This window comes from Gallus gallus, chromosome 7 (assembly GCF_016699485.2).
Source record: "Gallus gallus isolate bGalGal1 chromosome 7, bGalGal1.mat.broiler.GRCg7b, whole genome shotgun sequence".
Classification (NCBI taxonomy): Eukaryota; Metazoa; Chordata; class Aves; order Galliformes; family Phasianidae; genus Gallus; species Gallus gallus.
Genome location: NC_052538.1, coordinates 21,280,914 through 21,303,282, shown reverse-complemented (window position 1 = coordinate 21,303,282; position 22,369 = coordinate 21,280,914). Strand labels below are relative to the sequence as shown.

The window sequence follows — 22,369 nt, the reverse complement described above, 5'->3', positions numbered from 1 at the left end:
ACTTCCATCGGCGAGATAAATAGGACGCCCATCACAAGGCAACAGCAGCACTGTTAGCGGGCAGCCCACAGCCTGCTCCGCAGCCCCCGAGGAGCCCCGCCGCACGGCGCCGCAGTAACGCGGCTGCTGGATGCAAGGAGCAGATGGCAGGAGAAAGCCTCGTTTTCCCATTTATGATAATTTTACATTGCGTGGAAATATTTACTCGGGAGCAGCGTCTCCTGATTTCCATGGGAATCCAAGGGCGGGAGCAGGCCGCAGCCAGGGAGCCCAGCAGAGCTCAGGCTGAGCAGGATGCCAGGCAGTGCGGTGCTTTCTTCGCCGTGCGGATGCACACATGTGCATTCTTTGCATAACTCGCGTAACCTTGCGAGCGGAGCTATTAGATTACACCTACCTTTTTCAGAGAGGACGCACGGCCACGAGCACTGTGATAGGCTGTTACTGCAGGTACTGCACGGGCTTTGGGCTTTAAGGAGACCTGAATCTGCACTTCAAGGAAATCACCAGATGAGCTGCTACTCATTTCGACCATGCCTAATTTATACCACCAGCCTAGCACGAGTTTGATTCTTTTTCTTTTTCTTTTTTTTTTTTAATATGCCCTATTGGAAATAGAAGTTGAGAGACCATAGTTGGGTATTCTTAATCTAAAGCTCAGAAAAAGATCAGGCACCACCTCACTGCATCTGACCCGAAACCACGGATGCTGACTGGCTCCCGCGTGCCCGAGTTACACTGCAACAGATACAGCAGATAACCGCACAGCAGCGTTAGCACCGATTTGTTTACAAAACAAAATAGAGCTCTTGTAGAAACAAACAGAGTATGGGCAACACTCTGGACCTTCTGTAGCTCACCAGAGGTTTGTCAGTATGTTAAATGAAGGCAGAATTTCACGTTGAAGCGTCTTAAAATAAATCGAGAGTTTTTCAGTGCATTTAACCAGCAAATAACTCACCTTTTCAACACAGTATCCAGTATTAAGCTGCCTGAACTGCTATAGACTCTGTAGAACATAACAGGAAAGCACTAAAAACGAAGTGCTTTTCCACCGCTCTGATACCACTGATGCTACAATACAAATAACGAGACACAAACTGCTCACACCATTTTGGTTTCATTTTTAAATTACTTATTTCCCCCCAACCTTCCATACTTGGGGCTGCCACATTGCTGCTCCTCTCAGCTACTTCTCCTGCACTAACAGCATCCAGTCTCTTAGGCTAAAACACAATTATAATTCAATTGTCCAAATACGGGTTACGCAGAGACTCAGAGACTTAATCTGGACTATTTCTAATTACCGGGAAAGGCTGAAAAATTAGGCTCATAACGCTGCTCAGCATTGTCTGCCAGCAGCTCGCCCCTGCAGGTGAAGTCTGAGTGAAAGGGAGATCAGAAAGTCAATCTTTATGCGACCTCGGTCTACATGAATGAAGTTAATGGGAGTTTTCCAGGGACTTAAACGGAGAAAGGCGCAGGCCCGGCTCCTTGTGTAGGAAGTGTTTGAGTGGAGAATGGCTACACGCTAACAAAAGAAACCTTTGGTACCCGGGGTCTTAAGACCACATAATACCCCCGCATTCATTTCTTTCTCTGCCTATTGAAAGAAAAAAAAAAAGGCTCTGTTTGTTTTTCCGATTCAGGCGGCCCTTTCAGCTCGCTGAATCCAAGGAGGGCACTGAGCAGAGCGGAGCGCTTATCAGCGCGCTGCAGCACGGCGGGCAGTCAGCGGCCCCGCGGCCGCGCCCCGGCCCTGCACCGAGCGGCCCCGGGGGGGCATCGGCGGAACTGCCTTCATGTACAAAGTATGCCGAAGCGCCGGGCGAGATCATCCGCGTGGGTGTAGCCGGGGCATTTATGGAAAACAAACCCAAACCGGCGCACACAATGAGCGTGTTTTATTATGCATGGACTTGAACGCTTCAAGCGCAAGATAGAGATAACTCCGCACGCTGTTAGCGGCATCGGCAGGGTGCCGCTGAGATAACATCCACGCGATTCTGATCGAAAAGACCTTTCTACAAAACGAGGGAGGAAGAGAAAGGAAATCACAATTTTCGTAAGCTGCCCTTAAACTCCAGGTGAGCCCAGCAGCCCCACTTTCGCTCCACCCAGCCCGCAGCACTACGCTGGCAGCTCGCCGTGCGCGCCCACGGCAGCGGTGCCGCCGCGACCCACGGCCGAGGGCCTCCCGCAGCGTGCGGGTGCGCTCCGAGCCCGGCCCCGCGCTCAGCCGCCGCAGCCAACGCGGGCCGGGAGGTGCCTCCACCTGGCAGCAGCGCGCCGCGGGGCGCTCGGTGAGCCCTGCCGGCAGCGACCTCTCTTCCATTCACCCCTTGGGACGTAACTACAGAGCTTTAAAACGGAGTGCTTTAACAATACCGAAGATTCGATGAGAAATTGGTTTCTTGTTAACGTTAGAATCTTAACAACAACGTCTCGGGGCAAACAAAAAAAGCAAAAAAGTTAAAAACGCTGCCGAAGAGCCGCTGGCCCAGCAAGGCTGCACTTCGGCTGTTTCATTTCCAGCTGCTAAACAAGCAACCAAAGAACAAAACGCTTCTCTCAGTACAGCTCGATAGATGCGAGCGCCCCGAGCTTATCAGGACGCTCTGTCTGCCCAGAAAATGTCACAGGATTTCCCTTGTGTACTTCAAGGGGGAGAGAAGGGGAAAGCCTGCCTGCGCTGGCGGCTCTCGAGAGGCTGCACGAGAGCAGCAGAGGCGCCTGAACCTTTGGGGCATTTCACGCGAAGCCAGAAATCACCCAGCCCCGAGTTTCGCTTTACAGCCCGGGTTGCGACACGGAGCAGGGCTTTTGTCACTTGTTGCCGAGCCCAGCGGGGCCCGCGGCCGCCCGGCCCGACCGCTAAGGTCACCGGGCGGAGGCCTCTGCTCGGGGCTCGGCGCTCGGCAAGGTCACGGCGCAGTTCCTAAGGGACTCGGGGTGGGCTGGAGGTGGGGTTCTTTTTTGCGAAGCCCAGCTCTGCAGAAGCAAGCAGCGAGAGTCACCACCCCCTCCCCGCAGAAAAAAATAAATAAAATAAAAATACAAATAAAGCGGGTGCGGGGCTGCCACGAAGCCCCGCCGCCCTTACCTGCTTCCTATAGGGCGTCCGGCTGCCGCCCGCCGCGCTGCTGTTGCTGCTGGGGAAGATCATCGCCTCGCCTGATCCCCGGCCGCCCCTCGGGATGGGGAGCAACTTTGGCGGCCGCCGGGTTGCGGCGCGGCGGGGCTGCAGGGCGCTCCGCGCCTCCGTGCCTTCCCTCCGGCTGCGGCTGCCGCGCGTTCTCCCCGGCCCCCCGCCCCGCTCAGCTCCGCTCCGCGCCGACCCTACCCCGCCGCGGCCGCCCAGCCTGCCATCAACGGGCGCTCATTGACCGCCGGCGGCTTCCCCGGCCCGGCCGATCCCACCTCCCGCCGGCCTCAACCACCGCCCAGAAGGAGGGAACGAGCGAGCCCAACCGCAGCGGGGAAGCGCGGAGCGGACGAGGCGCCCGCCCCCACCCCCGCGGCTGCGCTGGCGGCGACGGCGGCGCGGACCCGGGGCCGAGGAGCGGAGCGGGGCGCGGCCCCGGACGGCGCGGGGCGGCGGGCGCGGCGGGGGTGCCCCCGCGGAGCGCAATGGTTGCGCCTGGGGGGCGCGGCGGGACCGCGGCGGAATGCAACTTGCGCCCGGCCCCGCGTGCCGCGCATTCCGCCGCGGACCCGCGGCGGGGTGAGTGCGGCTCAGCCCCGACTTTGACCTCCAGAACGGTACCCGTGCCCTCAGCCCCCGGCTCTCCCAGCTGCTCTTCTGGGGGAAAAAAATACAACTAATGGGCCTTTCCCCCCACATCCCTCTCCTCCCCCCCTCCAACCGCTGAAGTGCCCGGGCTTCCCAGGGTGGGAGGGAGCTCAGGGTCCACGGAACCCCGCGGATGCTGTAGGGAGACCAGATTACTCCTAGCACAGTAAAAACAAGAATATGTAACTCAAAAGTTTGGCTTTGTCGGAGGCAGGAATGCAGCTGGGGGAACATCCGGTCGCAGCCCTCGTGGAGGCTCCTGCAGTAGAGGAGAACTCTGATTTCTTCCCAGAATCCAGGCCTGGGAAGCAGTGCGGTTATGAGGGGAAGAGCGGGAGGCTGAAAGAAAGAGCCGTGCTGGGAGGACGGATTGCCGGGCTCACCCCTGTCCCCCCGCCCCGCTCACATCACGGTGCCGCAGTGCAGCCCTGCAACAGCAGCCCACAGCTGTGGGCCCGTCGGGCCCTGAGCTCTGGGCAGCTGCCAGCAGCGCTGCTCAGACGGCACCACCCAGCGCCTTCTGGTTCTTCTTCCTCTTTCTAATAGAGATGTGGCCCCAATCTCACACACACAAATTGCAAAGGGAAACAGCTGAGAAAAACCAGAGACTTGCCAGGTAGCTCTCTGTTACTCATGTAGCACCCTGCTTCTATTTACAAACACCGTAACCTGTAACTAGAAACAATCACCAAACAGTTTGGCATCCCACTGTATTGCCGCCACCACAGTGTGCGAAGCGCTGCCCCTTGGCAGAATGACATTCCGCATAACTTTCCTTTTTTTCCCTCTTTCGCGTCCTAAAATGGTTCTCTTTCAGCTCAGCCTCGGCTCCTCAGCACGGCTGAGGGCTGCCAGCACCGGGCCGGACAGGCGGCAGCCCCATAACGTGACCCGGCAGTGGCTGCTGCTGGAACGCCCGCTGGGGCACGTCTGCATGGCAAGCACCGTGCTGGCGCCGCCTGCCCGCCCCACGCTGCGAGCACACACCGCTGGGGCTCCCAGTGCTGTCAGACGGTGGTACAGAGGCCTGGGTGAGGGCAAAGCCACAGCCCTTGCTCTGGTTGAGGTGCAGTTTCATGCACACTGTACAGCAGCATTCGTTGGCATGGCTGCTGAGGAAAGCACCAGCTGGGCAATTGATTCTGGGTGAAATCTGGGTGCTTTTTTTTTCTTTCTTTCTTTCCTTCTTTCTTTCTTTTTCCCCTCTGATCAGATTAGTTTTCCTCCAGATCATTTCCTTTGTCTGGTCAGCACGTGGCTGTGCTGCAGCTTGTGCTGGTACAATGGAGGGGGTAGCACGGGAGCACAGACAGGCAGGGATGGCAGGGTGGGTATGGTTGCTTGTTCTGGCAGCAGCAGCAGATTAAATGGGCTTAATCTGCTCGTGTACCTGCGGCTTAGCTTGACAGAAACGTAGCTGTGTGCTCATATCTGCCCTGGGCGTAGCACAGGAGGTGATCCATGCACCACTCTTACCTGTTACAGGCCATGGTCACAGATGGCACAAATCACGCTCAGAGCGGAAACGCTGCCTTACAGCAGTGCGAGCAGTTTACTTCTGCTCCGAGCTGTACTCCCAAAAGACGGATAAGAATCATATTTTTCTACACAAAGAGGGAACAAAGCTTCAATCCACTGCATCTATACCAGGACTTTGTTGGCTGGAGAAGCTGGAACAACCACACCTCCTCCTCCCAGGGAAAAAGCCTCTATAAAATGCCAGTCACCCCCTGCTTCCTCCCCTCTCTTCCTGTCCCACAGCTCAGGCCAGCAGGAGGGATGCACACGCTGTGCTGTGCAAAGGAGCTCAAGGACATCTCAAAGCAGCAGCCGAGACGCTGCCTTCCTGCCTGGCCCTGCCTGGCGCAGCCCAGCCCTGCCGCCACCCCATCAGCAGCGTCTCACACCGCCCATGGTGCCCACGCAACTCCCCTCTGCTGGGCTCAGTATGTGGCACGTCTTCCTCGGCCACCATTGCTGTCTTTTCTAATGTACCATAAAAAACACACATGGCAAATATAATCCTATAAACGTCTACTGGATCCCCACCAAATTATGCTTATATATATTTTGCTATAGAAAAATGCATTATAGAGCTTTAAAGGACAAAACCCTTGGTGTCCTATCCTAAGCGCTAATCTACCTATCGACATTTTCTGTTTGCTTTGCAAGGCTTGAGTAACCTGACTCCACTTTTGTCTTAAAAGGGGTAACAGCTGCCTTCCGGTACCTACACTGAGGCCACCAAGACAGAGCCAGGCCCTGTACAGCACGGCTGGAAGGAAAGGGATGGCAGACATCAGCTGAAGACTGCCTCTGCCAAGAAGGAAAGAAGGGTAATTGTCGTAGCAACTCCCTTCTGAGGGGAGCGGACCCGTAGGGAAGTGTGCCGCCTCTCCGGGCCGGGGTCAGAGACACTACTAAAGAACTTCCTGGTCTGGTTTGACCCTCTGATCCTTACCCTTCACTGATAGTTCAGGCTGGCAGCAATGAAGTCCCTGAGAGAAGTTTGAGGGCTATCAAAAGGGACTTCAGAGGGGAAACAGATCCTAGCCCAGCAGCTGGCAGAGCTCGCTGACAGGCTTATAAACTAGGTATGAAGGAGGAAGGGGATAAAATGTGCCTTGCTAGAGGTGAGCCCGGGGGAACAAAGCCAGGATGGGGGTGAGGCAAGGGGATCAGCTGAAGTGCATCTACACCAGTGCACGCAGCACGGGCAATGAACAGGAGGAGCTGGAAGCCACCAGGCAGCAGGCAAACTGTGACTTGGTTGCCATGATAGAAACATGGTGGGATTGCTCCCACAATTGGACTGCTGCAATGGATGGCTATAAGCTCTTCAGAAAGGACAGGCAAAGAAGGAGGGGCGGTAGCATGGCTGACTATGCCAAGAGAGTGTTTCAGTGTTGTTGAGCTCGGGGCTGGAAATGATAAGGTTGACTCTCTACAGGTAAGGATCAGGAGGAGGGCCACCAAGGCGGACATCCTGGTGGAGGTCTGTTACAGACAGCCTAACCAGGATGAAGAGACAGATGAGGCATTTTTCAAGCAGCTGGCAGAAGCTGCACAATCACCAGCCCTTGTTCTCATGGGGGACTTCAACTTCCCTGATATGTGCTGGAAATAAAGTACAGCGCAGAAGCAGCAGTCTAGGAAGTTTCTGGTGTGTGGAAGATAACTTCCTGATGCTGCCAATAAGAGAGCCTACCAGGGGAGGTGCCCTGCTAGACCTGCTGATCACAGACAGAGAAGGACTGGTGGGAGATGGGGAGGCTGGGAGCTGTCTTGGGCAGAGCAACAATGAAATGGTAATGGCAACAATGAAACTGCTACCTTGGACTTCTGGAGGGCAGACTTCAAACTGTTCCGGACTCTGATAGGGAGGATCCCTTCGGAGTCTGTCCTGAAGGGTAAAGGGGTCCAGGAAGGCTGGATGCTCCTCAAGAAGGAAGTCTTAAAGGTGCAGGAGCAAGCTGTCCTTGAGTGCCATTAAGATGAGCTGGAGGGGAAGAAGACTGGCGTGGGCTGAATAGGGAACTTTCGCTGAGATTTCTGTGTAAGTTCTTGTTTAGATTAAGTAGATAAGGCTCTAGATAATTCCCTGCACTTCTCAGATATACAGTGATATACCTATTCCAGATACCGGTAACTAGTTCCCCTATGTATTTTCTGGGACACAAGCATGCCTTGTTTGCCGAGAAGACTCAGTTTTACTCATTTAGCAGTTCCACCACTGGAACAGCCCTGCAGGTTGGCAGGGATCTGGCTGGTTAGATATAAAGGAGCAACTCCTTTTGTTCCTAAAGGAAAAAAGGTGACCAAAGGGCTAGGAATATCTGTGTCAGTTGTCCGTACAAATTATGGTCAGAGCTTCTCTAAATAACCCAGAGTTACTTATTTGGAAACAGAGACTACTTGCTGAGCAGAGTTGGTGCATTTTGGAGCTAAAATGTTGTGATTAGTTGTTCTTTTGTACATTCAGTCTGGAAACATAGGTTTGCAGACTGGGTAAATATAGAAAGATTGCTCTGGAAACCTGGAGACAACTAGAAGTCCTCAGGGATCTTTCATGTAACATTTGTCAATCTTACCAAACAGTAGACTGGTAAAACTGACCCACTGCTTTAAAAACAGTTCTACACATTTAAACTGCTACTTCCTCATTTATCTTCTAAATCAAATCCACGGCTCCCTTTCTTTATCACAAGCTTGCACTGAAGCAGTTAGCTCCCCGCAGGGCACTGCCTCTTCAGGATAGATGGTTCCTCAGCCCCAGATCTGCTTTAAAAAGGAAACGTTGTTCTGTTGCAAAGCCCAAAGTCAGAGTTGGGATGAGATGTCCCGGGCCTCCTCAGAACCCGGCTCCTGCCAGGACCAGCGATGATGCATCAGGGCCTCCTGAAACCCCATCAATGGAGGGTGACTGTAGGCACCTAATTTCCCCACGCTGGTGGACCTGGAGGACCTATGAGCCTTTCAGCACAACCTCCTCCAGTTAAGGATCCACGCTCTCATCACACCTTGTCATATGCAAAAGGATACAAAGCAGGGCGGGCTGGGGGCTGAGCCACAGAAATGTAAAAATACATTCAAATGCCCTGTGCAAGCTGAGGAAATGGTTTGCAGGGCTGAACTTTGAGAGATATTCAGCATTTCCTGAAACACGTTCATAGTGGTATATGGGAAGCAGGTTTTTAATTTTAGCATTAAACTCATCTACTCAGAACTGAGAAGAAGAAAAGCATTTATAATGGTCAAAGGGAAGCTGATTTAGAGACAAATATTCTCCTCACTGTTTTTGTTATTATTTAAATATTCCACATATGCAGATTACAACAAAAAAGAAAAGAAGTCTGTATCCTGCTAAGTAAGGAAGAAAAGGAAAGGTGGGTAGAAATGGGACATACAAAAGCCATGAACGTGCCATATAAAAACTTCAGACACCTTTTTGGTAGAAAAACCAAATTCTTAAGAAGCAATGGCTTCTGCAGAAGTGCAAAGAACAGTGCTGCACACACAATGAGAGGCTGTTGTTTAAGAACACGGTCTTGAAAATAATCACAGCAGTAAATTCAACAATAAGAGTCTCCATGACAATCAGAACCCAAAGGAGGAGGCAAATAATCTTTCCCAGCTGTACTGTTTCAAATATTAGTAACAAGATCCCTAATTATTTATATTCTAGATTAGAATCTAAAATAGCAGATCCTATTTTATCACTAACTATAAAAGACCAGTTCGGAGTCACTATCACAGATTTCTGTATAAACTCATCATGAGAACCATCAACTCATCCTCCCTGGGAATCCTCCACCTGACTCTTTAATTTTCCCATCACCTCTGTTGTGTGGTTGTGTTTTTCTTGTGCATTCTTTCTCTCTTTTTTCCCCAAATCCAACAGCTCCCTGCGATACAAAGACCCGCCCTCTGCTCCATGTAGTGCACACTGAATGCTGCTGCTTTAGCCGCTGGGTTTGTGCCTCCCACGGCATGTTTAGACTCCTCCTGTTCCTTTTAGCTTGCACTTCATTCCTCCCATGCCTCCTTAAATGTTCCTGGAAGGACACTTCATAAATTGCACAATTAAAACTAATTGTTGTCATGCCTTCAATGATTACTGGTTTTAAGAACACGAACATAGAGAGCAGCACGATCTATTGTTAATGCCATGCCAGCATTTTACATTATGGAATGCATTATTTATTCTTGGAAAGCCATGACAAGATGCTACTTTGTAGAAATATTTCCACTGTCAAACAAACACCCCCTTCCTAAACATAGCTCATATATTCTGGGAAGCACATGTAGGAAAGAGAATTACTGTAAAGCATCGTTATATAACAGGAATTTAAGGAAGCTGCTCATAATTGTTAATTAAAACAGGACAAAATCCAACCTTGATCTGTGGAATTAACTAGAATGACTCGAAAAGATCTAAATTCTGCCGTTAGATAACGGTGCCAGACACTCGTTTGAAGCTATGAAGCAATAAGAGTCTGCAAACAGTTGCCAGATTTATTATAGAACAAAATAATAAAGTCTGAAATGACAAAGTACACTGTGTTGTTTTTTGTGTGTGTGTGTAGGAAGCTGTTCATCACTTCAACTACCAGGAAGAGCTCTTTGTTTTGAGATACTTCTGTGGGTTTTTTGCACTTTGAGTGGAATAAAGTTATGGGACAGCAAGGAATGAAAGCAAAAACCTGTCTGCCAGATACTTTCCAGGAAACAATCAGTGACTACACAGCTGTTTAATTTTTTCCATGTATTTCACATACTTACATTTTAAATATAAAGATTGTCAAATGGTGAAGAAAAACGTGGGAATAAATCTTTTTTTCTAAAACTTCAGAGTTAGTTTGGTTCTAACGTAGAGTTGCATTTGATGGCTTTCCAACAGAAAAGAGGTTCTTTCTATCCACAGCTTGTTCAATTTAGATGTGTGGGAATTTTTTGGATGAAAATGTTCAGGATGTGGGCCAGACTGGAACGGTCACCTTTTAGCTTTTTATTGGAATCTTAGAAATAAGAAATGAAATAAATTAAAGGTCGCCTACAATTAAAGCATATTTCAAGATCGAGAACAGTTGGTGACACCAAGAAGATAAATCACTGTGCAGCGGTTAGAGGGGAAGGTCTGACCAAAAATCAGCCAGATATCAACTGTAATCCTTTGTGTGCTGTCGTGTGGGTATCTAAGTGCATGGAACATCTTCAGCCAGATTTGTCAGTGCTCCGTATTTATGGAAAATAAAAAATAGAACCCTTATTTGTTCTTTCTACATCTATGAAACAGGACATACACTTGAATGAAACACGCAGCCTAGGCATTACAAACAGATTTGGTAATAACACAGGGAGCAATGGGTCATTGTGGAAAACAGATGAACACAGAAAAAGCCATTTCATATGATACAGAAAGGGTGGAGTTTTTGCCACCAGCACAAAGCAGCTCGAGGAAAACCTCTGCTGCAGACAGCAGTTGTCTTCTCTACGCAGTGAGACAAGCCAGACTGGAGACTGTGTACAGTAGGTGCATACGTGTTGACATCTTGGAACAAAAACACAAAACACCTCTCTTTCCAAACAGTGTTGTTGTCCTAAGATGACTCTTCCTGCTATTTTTTTTCTTCCCCTAGGAGGAAGTACTGCTGTATTTGTTTGACAAATACTGGTGGTCAAGTGAGGAACTGGCAGCCGCACCTACTGACAAGCGCTGTGCAAATTTTTCCAGCCCTCACACACCTCCCTGTCAATTAACCTCATTTCTGACCTGTAAAAGTCTTTGCTGTGCTCAGAATCCCTTGAGCTCGCTGACAGCACGGTGCTGTCCTGCGGTGTCAGTTCCTATCATCTCACCTGGATGTGAGAAACTCATTTCCATGCAGGTCTCAAGGCAGCGTATCCATTTTATCTGTTTCAAAATTATAGCCTTTACCCTGCAAGTTTGCTTTATAATCACGTATAAACAGAAAGACATTCGTTTATAATACACAATCTGATTACAGTGACCTAATTTAGAGCAAGAAGGAAAGAAACAAGATCATGTGACAGGAGTTGAGCAAATATTCATCTGAGACTGAATCTTATCTCATTTGCAGTATCTTTACAATAAAAGTATCTACATAATACACAATAGAATTGTTCCTGAGTACCTGGTGCAGCTCCCATCTCTGACAGGCATTAGGGTTTCAGTCTCCCAGAGAAGCCATAAGCTGAGCAGAGGGCAGGACCAGAGGGCCCCAGAGGTCCCTTCCAGCCTCAGCCTGCCTGAAGCTGCTTTTTTCCCCCTGAAACACATGCTCTCCCTCTCTGAGGTTTGAAATGGCCACTTACATTTGCACCAGCTACACAATACCACACAACACTGAATAAAATGATCAACAGTTATCCTCAGAATAAGAAAACCACATTTTTCAAGCGGCAAGTCACTGTCTTCAAAGCCTTGGTTTTATTCCAAGATGCTTTCTGTACAGCAGCCCACAACAGGTAAGCTGACTTTTCCCATTTGTGTTCAGTGCTTGTAGCATTCGCCATTAGCACCATCATTTCAGTTCCTGTAATTTTAAATTCAGAGATGATCTGAATATTTATGTTCAGTAATCAGTAAATTAATCAAGACGGCTAGGACAATTTATTTCAGGGAGTAATTCAGAGAGTTATTTACTAATTGTTCTATACTGAGTGTCATGGGCTGGCAGCAGCACAAATCATAGTGGGAAAATATTTCATTGCATCATAATTAAATTGTATATTTATTTAGGTAAATAGATTCTTTAAGTTGTTTCCAACACATTCCCTCAAGTTGGATTCAAGCTATCCATCACCGTATTTCACAGCCCTGTTCGCCAGCACTGACGGACATAAATCAAAGACATAGAATGAGAGCCTGGCCTGGACAGAGGGAGCTTTACCAGTGGGTCCCAGGCCCCACACAGAATGAAAGCATTTACACTGTGCTTTACAAATGACTCACAGCACGTAATTCCTCGGGGATGCTGAAAAAGTGGAAACCTGCTCTGTTTCCCCTTCTTGCTCTGAGCTTCATGGCCTCCAGCCCTCTGTGCTATCCTTTGGTTCCTTCACCTGCTGGTTCACCTCAGCCACCCAACAGAAATCTTCCCTCTTTTCAGCCACAACAGGGAGCCGAGGCGGGCCACCGAGGTGTCCGACAGGGCTACCACAAGGTGCATGGCAGGCGGGAAGGGATGCTGTGCTTCCCCTCATCTGTGGAACTGTACTCAGAGAATTTTTCACTGGCAAACAGCTTTTCAACCAGACATTCGCAGTCAGATTCCCCAAACTGGAGGTTATTGTCACAACCAGACTCAGCACAGACGGGCTGCACAGAGTTGGGTGAGAGAGCCTAGATAACAAAGGAATTAGGCTGAACTCTTGCCCTCAGCTTGAACATTCTTTGAAGTTCTTCCCTGCTTTGGCAGCTCCTTCCTCTATCTTCCCCTGTTACAGCCTCTGTTGGAGGCTCTGCATAGCCAAGATTTTCTCAGTTCTGGGATCTTCAAAAGGAATTTTGCACCGAGCTCCCCCAGGACAGGATCCCCACAGCATTCCAGTGCCTGTGGTCCACCTCACTGAGTAGATTCCTGCGCAGAGCTGCACGCCTGTGGGGTTCAGTGCCGGGAAACTCCCAGCAGAATGTGTTCAACAGGGCTTCAAGACAAAAAGGATTTCAGCAAATGGCTGCAGGGCCCTTCTAGGATGAGATCCTGGGAGGAAGTGGATGGTCTAGTGAGAGGCAGATTTGGATAACTTTCTTTATATATTTTGACATGAATCCACGTGAGCATGCACCCTTGCATATACGTTAGAGGTTTTTTTTTGTTGTTGTCTTTCCATCACAACCACCAAATAAACATCTTCCCAATTTAGGATCCTATTCAGCTGGCCTCGATGTAATCCAGTAGTGCTTGAATGAAGACAACTGAGTACTGCCACAATATTGCTCTCAGCCCTAAGACAGATGATTCGCCCCTCACTGTTCTAAGCATCACTGAAAAGTTTCATGAGAATATTTGTTTGTGCAATTACAGATTGAACTTTGCAGTATTTCTCACAGTCATCTGCCAGATATATTATTTAACTCAACTGGCCAAAACCTAGGCCAAAATACCGTCCAAATGTATTTGGTAAAGCACAGACAGAAAGATGTTTCGGCAGACAGATGGATTTGGGATACGTGCAGATAGGACGACTGCAGAACACAGACGTACTCTCAAAGAGAGGAGAGGTTAACGACTTCAAAGGACAAACATACTTACCTGCTCCTTATACCTTCATTGTAATCAGTTACTCTACAGCAGACAGTCTCATTACTATAAATTGCAACTAGAGGCATTTTTGCCTTGCAAAGGAATTCATACAAACGTGTCAGATCATGTCAGCTGAGATGTTATATAAATCACATTCTGCACGGAGTGAAAAAATACGTTTTGCATCCAAGAAATTTTAGACTGTTTTATGAGTAGGGCCCCCTGTTTCACAACTCAAGGAGTTTTATCAGAATTATCAACACCATTTAAAAGGTACGAAAAGAAAGCTGAAACTCCAAATATGCCTCAAAGCTTGTGTTTTAATCCCCTTGCTCACTACATTTCCAGAAAAGTTGCTAAATCATTCCACAGAAGGGCTGTTCCTAACCCTGCCTCAGACCATGTAAAAGTACATACAACTTATACACTTGTATGTATGCAATCTGAAAGAAAAAGGAGCATTCTCACATACGACTGCACTGACAAGAGGTATGTGGAATGAAAAGTCTTTATGCCATTTTCCTAATTTCAAGAAAGTGGCAAGCTCCTCACACCAGTTGCCCATGAAAACTACCAACTTTTTTTGCCATGATGAGGACTTTAGCTTCTTTTATCTAGTTCAGTACTCTGGAATTTGAGAAAGACTAAATCCTTTTTCCTAGTGAAGACGTACAGTGTGATGGCTCACGTCAGTAAATCACGCAGGCACATGGCTTTGCAGGAGCTGGGCTGGAGTGAAAATACGCCAGAGCTGAATGAATCCCCTGGTGACTGCATTCCATGGGCCACACATTGGCTAGACTGGTACATTTCACCAAGTCACTCTCATTCACACAATGGAACAGAAAAGTAGGAGAAGCTAAAACTTTGAGATATAAGTGACTAAAACTGCAAAACAAAGTCCGATCTGATTCTTCACAACAGTTTTTAAACCAACCAACAAACAAAAAACATTCTGTATCAAAATGTAAAATTTGATCATACATCCATCTCAGTAGAATGACCCAGAGTAGGTAACTCACGCTAAGCTCCCTTCGTGCAGTTTTCACCGTGTCATTGTAGAATACTGCGAAAATGTGTTTAATTTCCTAAGAGTTCAGGTTAAGTCTTTGAAATGTCATCAGTTTAGACAACCTTTAATTTTTTTCTTAACAAAACAAAAGACCGTCTTAAATTAACGGAAAGGTTAATTTTAGAATGTATTACCATAACATTTCCATTTCAAACAATACATGTTTGAAATGATATTATAATCTATATTCTCTACTATGTATTTTAGATTCCATGGTTACAGTTGGTTTAATTGGTTGAAGTTGTCTAATCAGTGATTTTCTATTATGTCTGGCTGATAACAGTCAGGAATTGATGTCAGAGCACCAGAGCTGCTCTGTGGCAGTGCAGAGCCACCCGGCACTGTGCCACACGGCGACCACCAGCTCCTTGCTGGCTGCTGGAGATGGTTCTGTGACCCCTTCCTACAGATCTCAGCTGCTGCTGGACTATTGCACTGTTTCTTGCTCCTTTCAAGAGCTGTAAACTATAAAATAAACACTCTGAAAAGGCAAAATTAAAATTAAAAAAAAAAAAAAGTCATGCCTTTTCATGCTGAGAAACCCCAGGCTTCAGATGACGCATACAACTTAATGCTATTTACTGTACTACTATAATTATTCGCTAGCTGATCAAACCAATAACGTACAATTTGGCAGGGTGGGTACATGTCACAGGGAGCGGATGCGAGCTCCTGGCTTTTCAGAGTATCATTCAGCTGTCCCTTTGGGAGCAGACCCCATCCACGAGGTGTCTTCCCCAGCACAGCCCCCTCTCCCCGGTCCCTTATTTCCCAGCAGACAGTATGGCATTGCCTCAATGTGCTCAGCTCCTCGTGGGGTTATGCTACGGAAGGGGAAAGTAAACTGATACAGTTTAAATCTAGATCGACAAATAGATTTTATAAATTGGTTTCCCAGTGCTGCTGTAGAGCACAAGGACCCTGCCTACACCTGGACTCTGAGACAGGAACCCTGAAATCACTCCCGCTGCTGAGACCTGCACTGTTGGGGTGCAGCCTGGCTGCAAAGCCCTGACCAGAGTCAAAACTGAAAGCAAGCAGCTACTCAGAGCCTTAAGCAGCAGAACATAAAATATTTCAGTTCCAAGAGACATCTCCAAACACTGGATGTCCTTAGTTTGGTCTTGAGATCTCGATTACGCTTGCAAATGAAATCATCTTTGTTTAAAGCCATACTTCAGAGAAAGACACTGCAATGTATTATACGGTTGGAAACAAATTAACAAAACTCCACAATGAGCAAAAAAATGTTATTTATTCATCCGAGTTTATCTGAATATCAGCAGTTTAAGAGGCACAGTGGAGATGTTGCACTTTTAACAAAAAGCTTAAGTCTACAAATTTCCTCACGTGCACGGCAAATCTTTCTTTAAAAGCTGAAATCATGGTTACAGTAACTTCCTATTCAGTCATTTCCTTAATTAAACCATTGAACTTTAATGTGAAATACAGCCATTACCAAACCAGAAAGGAATCTGAACAATAACAATCCACTCAAATGGGCAGCGCAATAACCAAAAGTGATGTAAAGAACACTGGCTGATACTTTTTGGTCTGAATCAATTACGCTGAGATACTAAATCAATTCCCCAAGATACTAAATCAAGTTTTAGGAAACTCAGTATTAGATCAGAAACACACTAGCCACATTGATGTCATGCAGTGAAAAATCAACACAAATGTGCTCTCCTTGGTAAAGTGTTGCTTTTTTTGTTTTTTTCCTCCAAGTTTTTTTGAAGGCAATGCTTTTAGTCCAGCGGTACATATGGTAGAGTGCAGTCTCAAACATCCGGACTGCTCTGTAACTGAAGATTATTCAGCGTGAGACTTATCTTGGGCACTTTGTCTTCTTTCTACTCCAATATCACAATACACAGCGGTGCCCAAAAAGCACCCAAATGCACTAAATGCCTTCATTTTAAGCAGGCTCTTTCCTTTGGACAATCCCTAAGTTCCCACCAGTCCCTGCATCCCATAAACGACTTTAGCACCCAAAAAGCTGCCACCCCCAAGGACACGGGCCGGCACCACTCACTAGAGGCAGGGCCTGCTCCTTTAGTGGTGCCAGAAACCAGCTGTGCTCAGGACTGCCAATGACTGCTGGCCTTCAACAGCACAGCACAGGACGGGTGCTGGGAGCTCGGGGAAAGACTGCAGCTACTGCTCCACTTCTGCGAACATTAATCCTACGCAAGCAGCAGAAATGCAGCCCATGTGCTTATACCTAGTCTGTACTGCCAAGTAGTCTCACAGGGCACAGATCATGGGACCAGAGCATCAGGCTGTGATGCTATTCACTCTTTTTTGTTGCCCATACAGTAATCATTCTGCATGTCGTTAGTCACCCGGCCAGCTCACATTTGTGGGTGAGGTCACATTTGTTGCAGGGAAGGACATGATCTGCTGTTTGTGCAGTTTTAGGGTGCTGGGCAGCGTCATCCTGAAGACATAAGACTGCCAGACAATCAAGCCAACAGCACCTTTGTTTTTGAGGGATTAGTATGCCATTAAAGATAAGAGTTTTAAAAAGTTGGGTGAATGCTATCAAAATTCTTGTGCCTACTATTTAGAACATCTAACCCTCATCCTTGCATTTCATCAGGCACGTCAGCTACTTGGAGCTGACAGATCCAGCAGGGCCTTTAGCAAGCACCACGCCTGCCTGCTCAGTTAAGCTCACATTTCAAACAGGGCTGAGACGACATCTAAGCGTTAAGCTTAAACCTTGCTGCACCGGCTGACAGCCACTGAAATGGGCATACCGTACCACAGCCTACAGATTTTCCAGGTATTACCATACTTCCAAGAACTAAAAATAATAAGCAAACAAAACCTCAGAGTTAAGAGACTACTTCCAAGAAGACAATGGCTCGTTTAGGCTGTGAAGTAAGGCACAATGATATTCTCTCCTCTGTTTCAAACAGGGCTCTTCCAAACATTTCTCCTAGCTGATTTTACTCTCAGTTACTTAAAATTAAGTAAATAACATTCAGAAATATAAATATTTAAAAGGTCTTTAACAGCAGTATTTTGAAGTGCATGTAGTTGGCAGTTTGATCCAGCACCCAGACAGAGGGACTTTTCTTTTCCATGTATTCAACAGGACTGGTATCATGTTGCTAACAACACAGCCATCTGATTTACGCTCGGCAACCCAAGTGGACAGCTACTGAGATAGCTGGATTCTTCCGTGGCTAGAAGAAAACTGGACAGGTAACACGGAGCACTGGGTGTCAGGGCTAGGGCCTGCTGATTGCTCTAGGTGGCTGCAGCAGCACACCAAGGCAGTCTCCCCAGCTCTGCCAGCAAAGCATCGCGTGTGAGCGGGCTGTGCCCTGGCGCGCTGCAGGACAGTGCCTCTGCATGGGGAACACCCCGCAACAGAGATTGCAGATAAATACAAATCTTATTTCACAGGTGTAAATCCAAAGTGATGACTTCTGGGTCTAGTTTACAAATCTGACGTATCAATGGGATAGTATTTAAGTAATAATAGCCACAATAAGATTGTGAAATCCATATGGACGAGATAAGACCCTTTTAATCCTGCTGGATGATACCATGCTAACTGACTGCCTACATCCATGACATTCAGTAACATGGTATTAGTAACACTACTTTTGCTTCACAAACTATTAAGATAAATACTTTTCAGTAACCGTTTATGAAAAAAACTAAAACAAAAAAAACAGCTCTTGTGTAACAAGCCTGTTAAACAAACAGACTGACACAGAGATGCTGAGACTTTGTTTATAAAGAAGATACTTTATTAAAGAGAAACGAATCTCCTATTAGGCTGGATCTCCAAACTGAATGGGTTTTTCAGGCGATGGAAGTGAGCATTGTGCAAGGTCCCGGCCTGATTACTTCCTGCAGGGATGGTTTTGTCATTGTGCCACCACCCCTCCCCAGCGACTCCTAAACAACCCAGGGTCACTGTGTCCTCTCTTTAATTAGTATCTCACTGCTTGAGGGAGGGGAGAATGTCAAGAAAAGAAAGAATGAGAAGACACTGTAAACAAAGGTCCTTGGGGGCATCTTAACAATTTGAACAAGGAATGGAAAAAATGCTCCATTCTTTTGTTGGCAGTAAAAAGGAAAAAAAATGGTTGTTGTGGGCAGAATTTCAGTTTTAGTTGTATGAATTTGGATAAAAAGAGAAATTGTGCTAAAAAAGAAACACATTTTGTCCCCAAGATGGCTTTATGATCCATCAGATGAGTATATAATCTACTAGTTACAAGAATGCCAACTAAAAACACGGTGCTCCAACCAGAAAGCAGCTGTTCCTCTAAGAGCCATAACTGAGCCAAAGTGGGGTGAAAGCAATTATTTTTATTTGCATTAAAAATTCCAGTGTTTGGGGGCTTTGTTTGTTTGTTTGTTTTGTATAAAAGCATTTCAGCTGAAATGAGTGGCTACTCATTTCATTACTGTAATTTACACCTATATTTTTCAGGGAAAACTACAGATAATCTACAAATGAAGTAAAATAGCACATGAAGCAATAAGAACCCCACCTCTTTACGCTAGATAATTAACTTGCCCTGGCAGTTCCCTAGACTAACAAATCAGAAAATAGCAAATATTACTGAAGTTAAAGACTGTCCTTATCAAATAGGAAAATTCGTGCATATGAGCACATGGTTTAAAAGTTAGAGATGTACCTTTTTTACTTTCCTTTACTTGGATACATAGAGAACTAAGTTTCAGGTAAGGCAGGACTGCAAGAACCACCAGAGCCCACCTATGACGGACTCCACTGCTCAGCACCTATAAGGATTTAAACACTCTGTTCCTATGAAATTTAAATACTACTATGCAACTTGGGTTTGGTGGGTTGTACTTCTCAGGTTTGTGTTTGAGCCCTGGATCAGGAAGTCAGAAGAATGACAGAATTATGGCAAGAACTCAAATGTGCAGCTCCATTGCAAGGAGCTTTTTGTTTTGTTGTGCATTTTGTTATGCTCCCATACCTGAAGCAGGCGAGACACCACAGGGTGGGTTTCAGATTCATGGGTGTAAGCCTGGCTGCGAGCTGACTGTTATTTGGTGGTTTATAGTCTGCACCACATGAGAGACACCAATACTCAGCTAGCATAGTTTCTACCTTCAGACTGCATATAAGTGTATCCAGAATGTCACATTTCATTTTAAACATCTAAAAATGCAGAAACCTCTCATCTCTTCTGTGTAATACTGCAGTGTTACTCTAACGAACAGCCTGGCTTTTAATGATTGATTGATTGATTTTAAATAAAATGCACGTCATTCTTAAATCCCTTTTTCTAAAATTAGTTTCATGATATTCATGACCGGACTTGGGGGGGATGCCAAACGCTGAGGGCAGGTAGTGCCATTCGTCATGGCCCACCTCCTTCCCATGCCTACCTCATGCAGTCACCACAGAAAATTCTTCTTTAAAAAGAAAGCAAAAACAAACAAACAAACAATCCCAGCAAACAAATGCACTCTCTGGTTGAGGGGAAGTAAAAAACACATTTGAAATGTATAAATTTTAGCTATAAAAACACTGACGTTGATTAAAGATTTCCATAGTGAACAATTTACAAGAAATTACCTCAGCAGGGTGAATGGATTTGGTTTCATAATCACAAAGTTCCCTAACTCCATGGTATTATATTCCAAGCAAGCTTGTATATTAAGTTTAATTTCACTTTTTTCAGGAAGTGATTTTACTCAAGATTGAATACAGCTGTTAGCAGAGTTCACTGTTCCAGAAATGCCTCTACACAAACTGGGGGAAAAAATAAAATAAAATAAAAAGTGCTCCATGAGGTGTGGATTTGCATTCTGACTCTGGAAGTACAGAACACATCAGAGCTCCATGTTCGGAAATTATTCCTGAAGAAATAAAGTCTTCAAATATTTAAAGAATGGCAGAAAAGTCTGGGGAACGCGTTTGATGACTTACAGGAGTTGCTCAATCTTCTCTGACAACACAGAGTTAGAATACTTGCTGGCTTTAAGGAAAGAAATGGTGGCAAATATACCGCCTCTCATTTTGTTCCAAGCATTAGTATTAAAAACCCATTTACGGAGGCTCATTTCATGTACTATTTCATCTTGATTCTGTTCTTTTAATATGCACAGCAATGCATGCTGGCATACAGAGCAGGGCCTCTGCAGAGGAAATGCTGCCAGCTAGAAACACAGGATGTAATCGAGACCACAAGAGACACATACTCAGTTATAAACGTAACTATGCTGGAGGTATGGGAAAGAAAAAAAAAAAAAGTCCTATTTTTCACTGCCAGCTTTAATTGTTTCAGTGACATTCTCCTGCTCTCATTTTGTGCCAGTATAATGAAAAGAAAAATAATCAAACCTAATTACATTTGCAGCTAAGATAACTCCAGTTTGCAGCATGCAGCAGGGCAGGTCCCTTCTCACAGCAGCTCTCCCTTTTCTTTAAACACCTCTCCCGAGGAGCCCCGCTCCTTATTAAATGCTGTCTTCAGCAGGATGACATTATCTGCTCAAACTAGGCCCAAATGCATAACATAAAACACTGTTAAAAGCCAGTCAGTAGAAAGGATTGGGGGGGGAGGGGGGGAAGCCCTGAATCTCAACAAAGTGGTGGTTAATTCAAATTTTTGAGGAAATATAAACTAAGAATCAAACTTCCCATCAGCGTCTGTATCCCAAACTACAGTGTGAGAAGAGAACCAGGAAGCATAGCAGACAAAAACGGAGCAGAAGCTAAACCAAATAATTTATTTTCTGCTGCAAGACGTCTTCCCTAACGCCATGAAGTACAAATGAGGTTTTTAAAACGCTTCAGGTTTCGGCCTCAAGCAGCATTCACCACCACACGGCCTAAGACATTCCGAGCGCGCTGCCACCCGAGCAGGCCGAGGCACGGCGCCCCGTGGCACGGCCCCAGCCCGGCCCCAACCCTTCGCGTGGCACCGCCAGGCGGCAGCGCGGCGGGCAGGGCGGGCAGGCAGGGCCCAGCGCGGCGCCCCGCGGGGGACGGCACTGAGCGGCCCCGCCGCGCTTCCTGCTCCCACCCTGGCACGGCCTCGGCGGGACCCTCAGAAGCCCGCGCCGACAGCCGCCAGCAGCTCGATTGCGAGCACCGGCTCTACTTTCCAGCGGAGCGACACGGCGGCTGCGCCGTACGCGGCGAGCAACTTTTGCGGGAACTTGTGGGCTGGCAGCCATCTTCTCCGCACGGCACAGCGCCGGAGGCGGCGCCGCCCGCTAGAGGGAGCCCGCCATTCCCCGAGATGGGAGAATAAACGCCTATTCAATGCGGGAAACTGAATTTTGACTTATCCCCAAAGTTTGCTGTGATGTATTTGGAGCACCTCGCCACCCGCCCACAGCCCCTGGTGCTGCCAGCGCTCTCCGTGACTCATCGCAGTATATAAAGCCACCCGGAAGGTTGGAGGCTATCACCATTACGCAGTATTTATATAAACTCCCTGGTTCGTAACACGCTTAAAAATAGCGCAGAAGTCAGAACTGTCCCTGAAATATTTTCTATATGCACATACTTAGTCTCAGGAACAGACCCACACGCACGCACACACGTACAGATGCAGCCCACGAGCACCCGCTGTTCAGCCCTCACAGGGCTCCCTGGCAGATGCGCTGGAGCAGGGATTAAATCCCGGTTTTGCTGCAGGCAGTGGATATTTTACCTCTGAACCCAGCAGCAGCTAACAGCTCTGGATGCACTTCTCAAAACCACGGCCTCCAGGGCGT

The 22,369-nt window shown here is 47.1% G+C and overlaps 1 protein-coding gene and 1 long non-coding RNA gene across 8 annotated transcripts in view; one reads left to right on the top strand and one right to left on the bottom strand.

Annotated features, from left to right (window-relative positions):
* The window catches only part of RBMS1 (RNA binding motif single stranded interacting protein 1), a 344,109-nt gene that overhangs the window by 86,410 nt on the left and 235,330 nt on the right, over positions 1 to 22,369 (bottom strand). For 3 of the 7 annotated variants that reach the window (XM_015289629.4, XM_040703342.2, XM_040703341.2), the window contains exon 1: positions 3,104 to 3,394. The exons of the other annotated variants lie outside the window; for them this stretch is intronic. In XM_015289629.4, the coding sequence (XP_015145115.1) occupies positions 3,104 to 3,166 (63 nt within the window). In that variant the 5' untranslated portion in view covers positions 3,167 to 3,394. Of the gene's footprint in view, positions 1 to 3,103; positions 3,395 to 22,369 lie in introns of those variants that run through there. 7 annotated transcript variants of the gene reach the window in all.
* Positions 1,734 to 12,718, top strand: LOC112532765. The gene is made up of 3 exons (XR_003076059.3): positions 1,734 to 2,087; positions 6,001 to 6,129; positions 9,880 to 12,718. It is a non-coding gene; the product is annotated as an uncharacterized LOC112532765 (long non-coding RNA).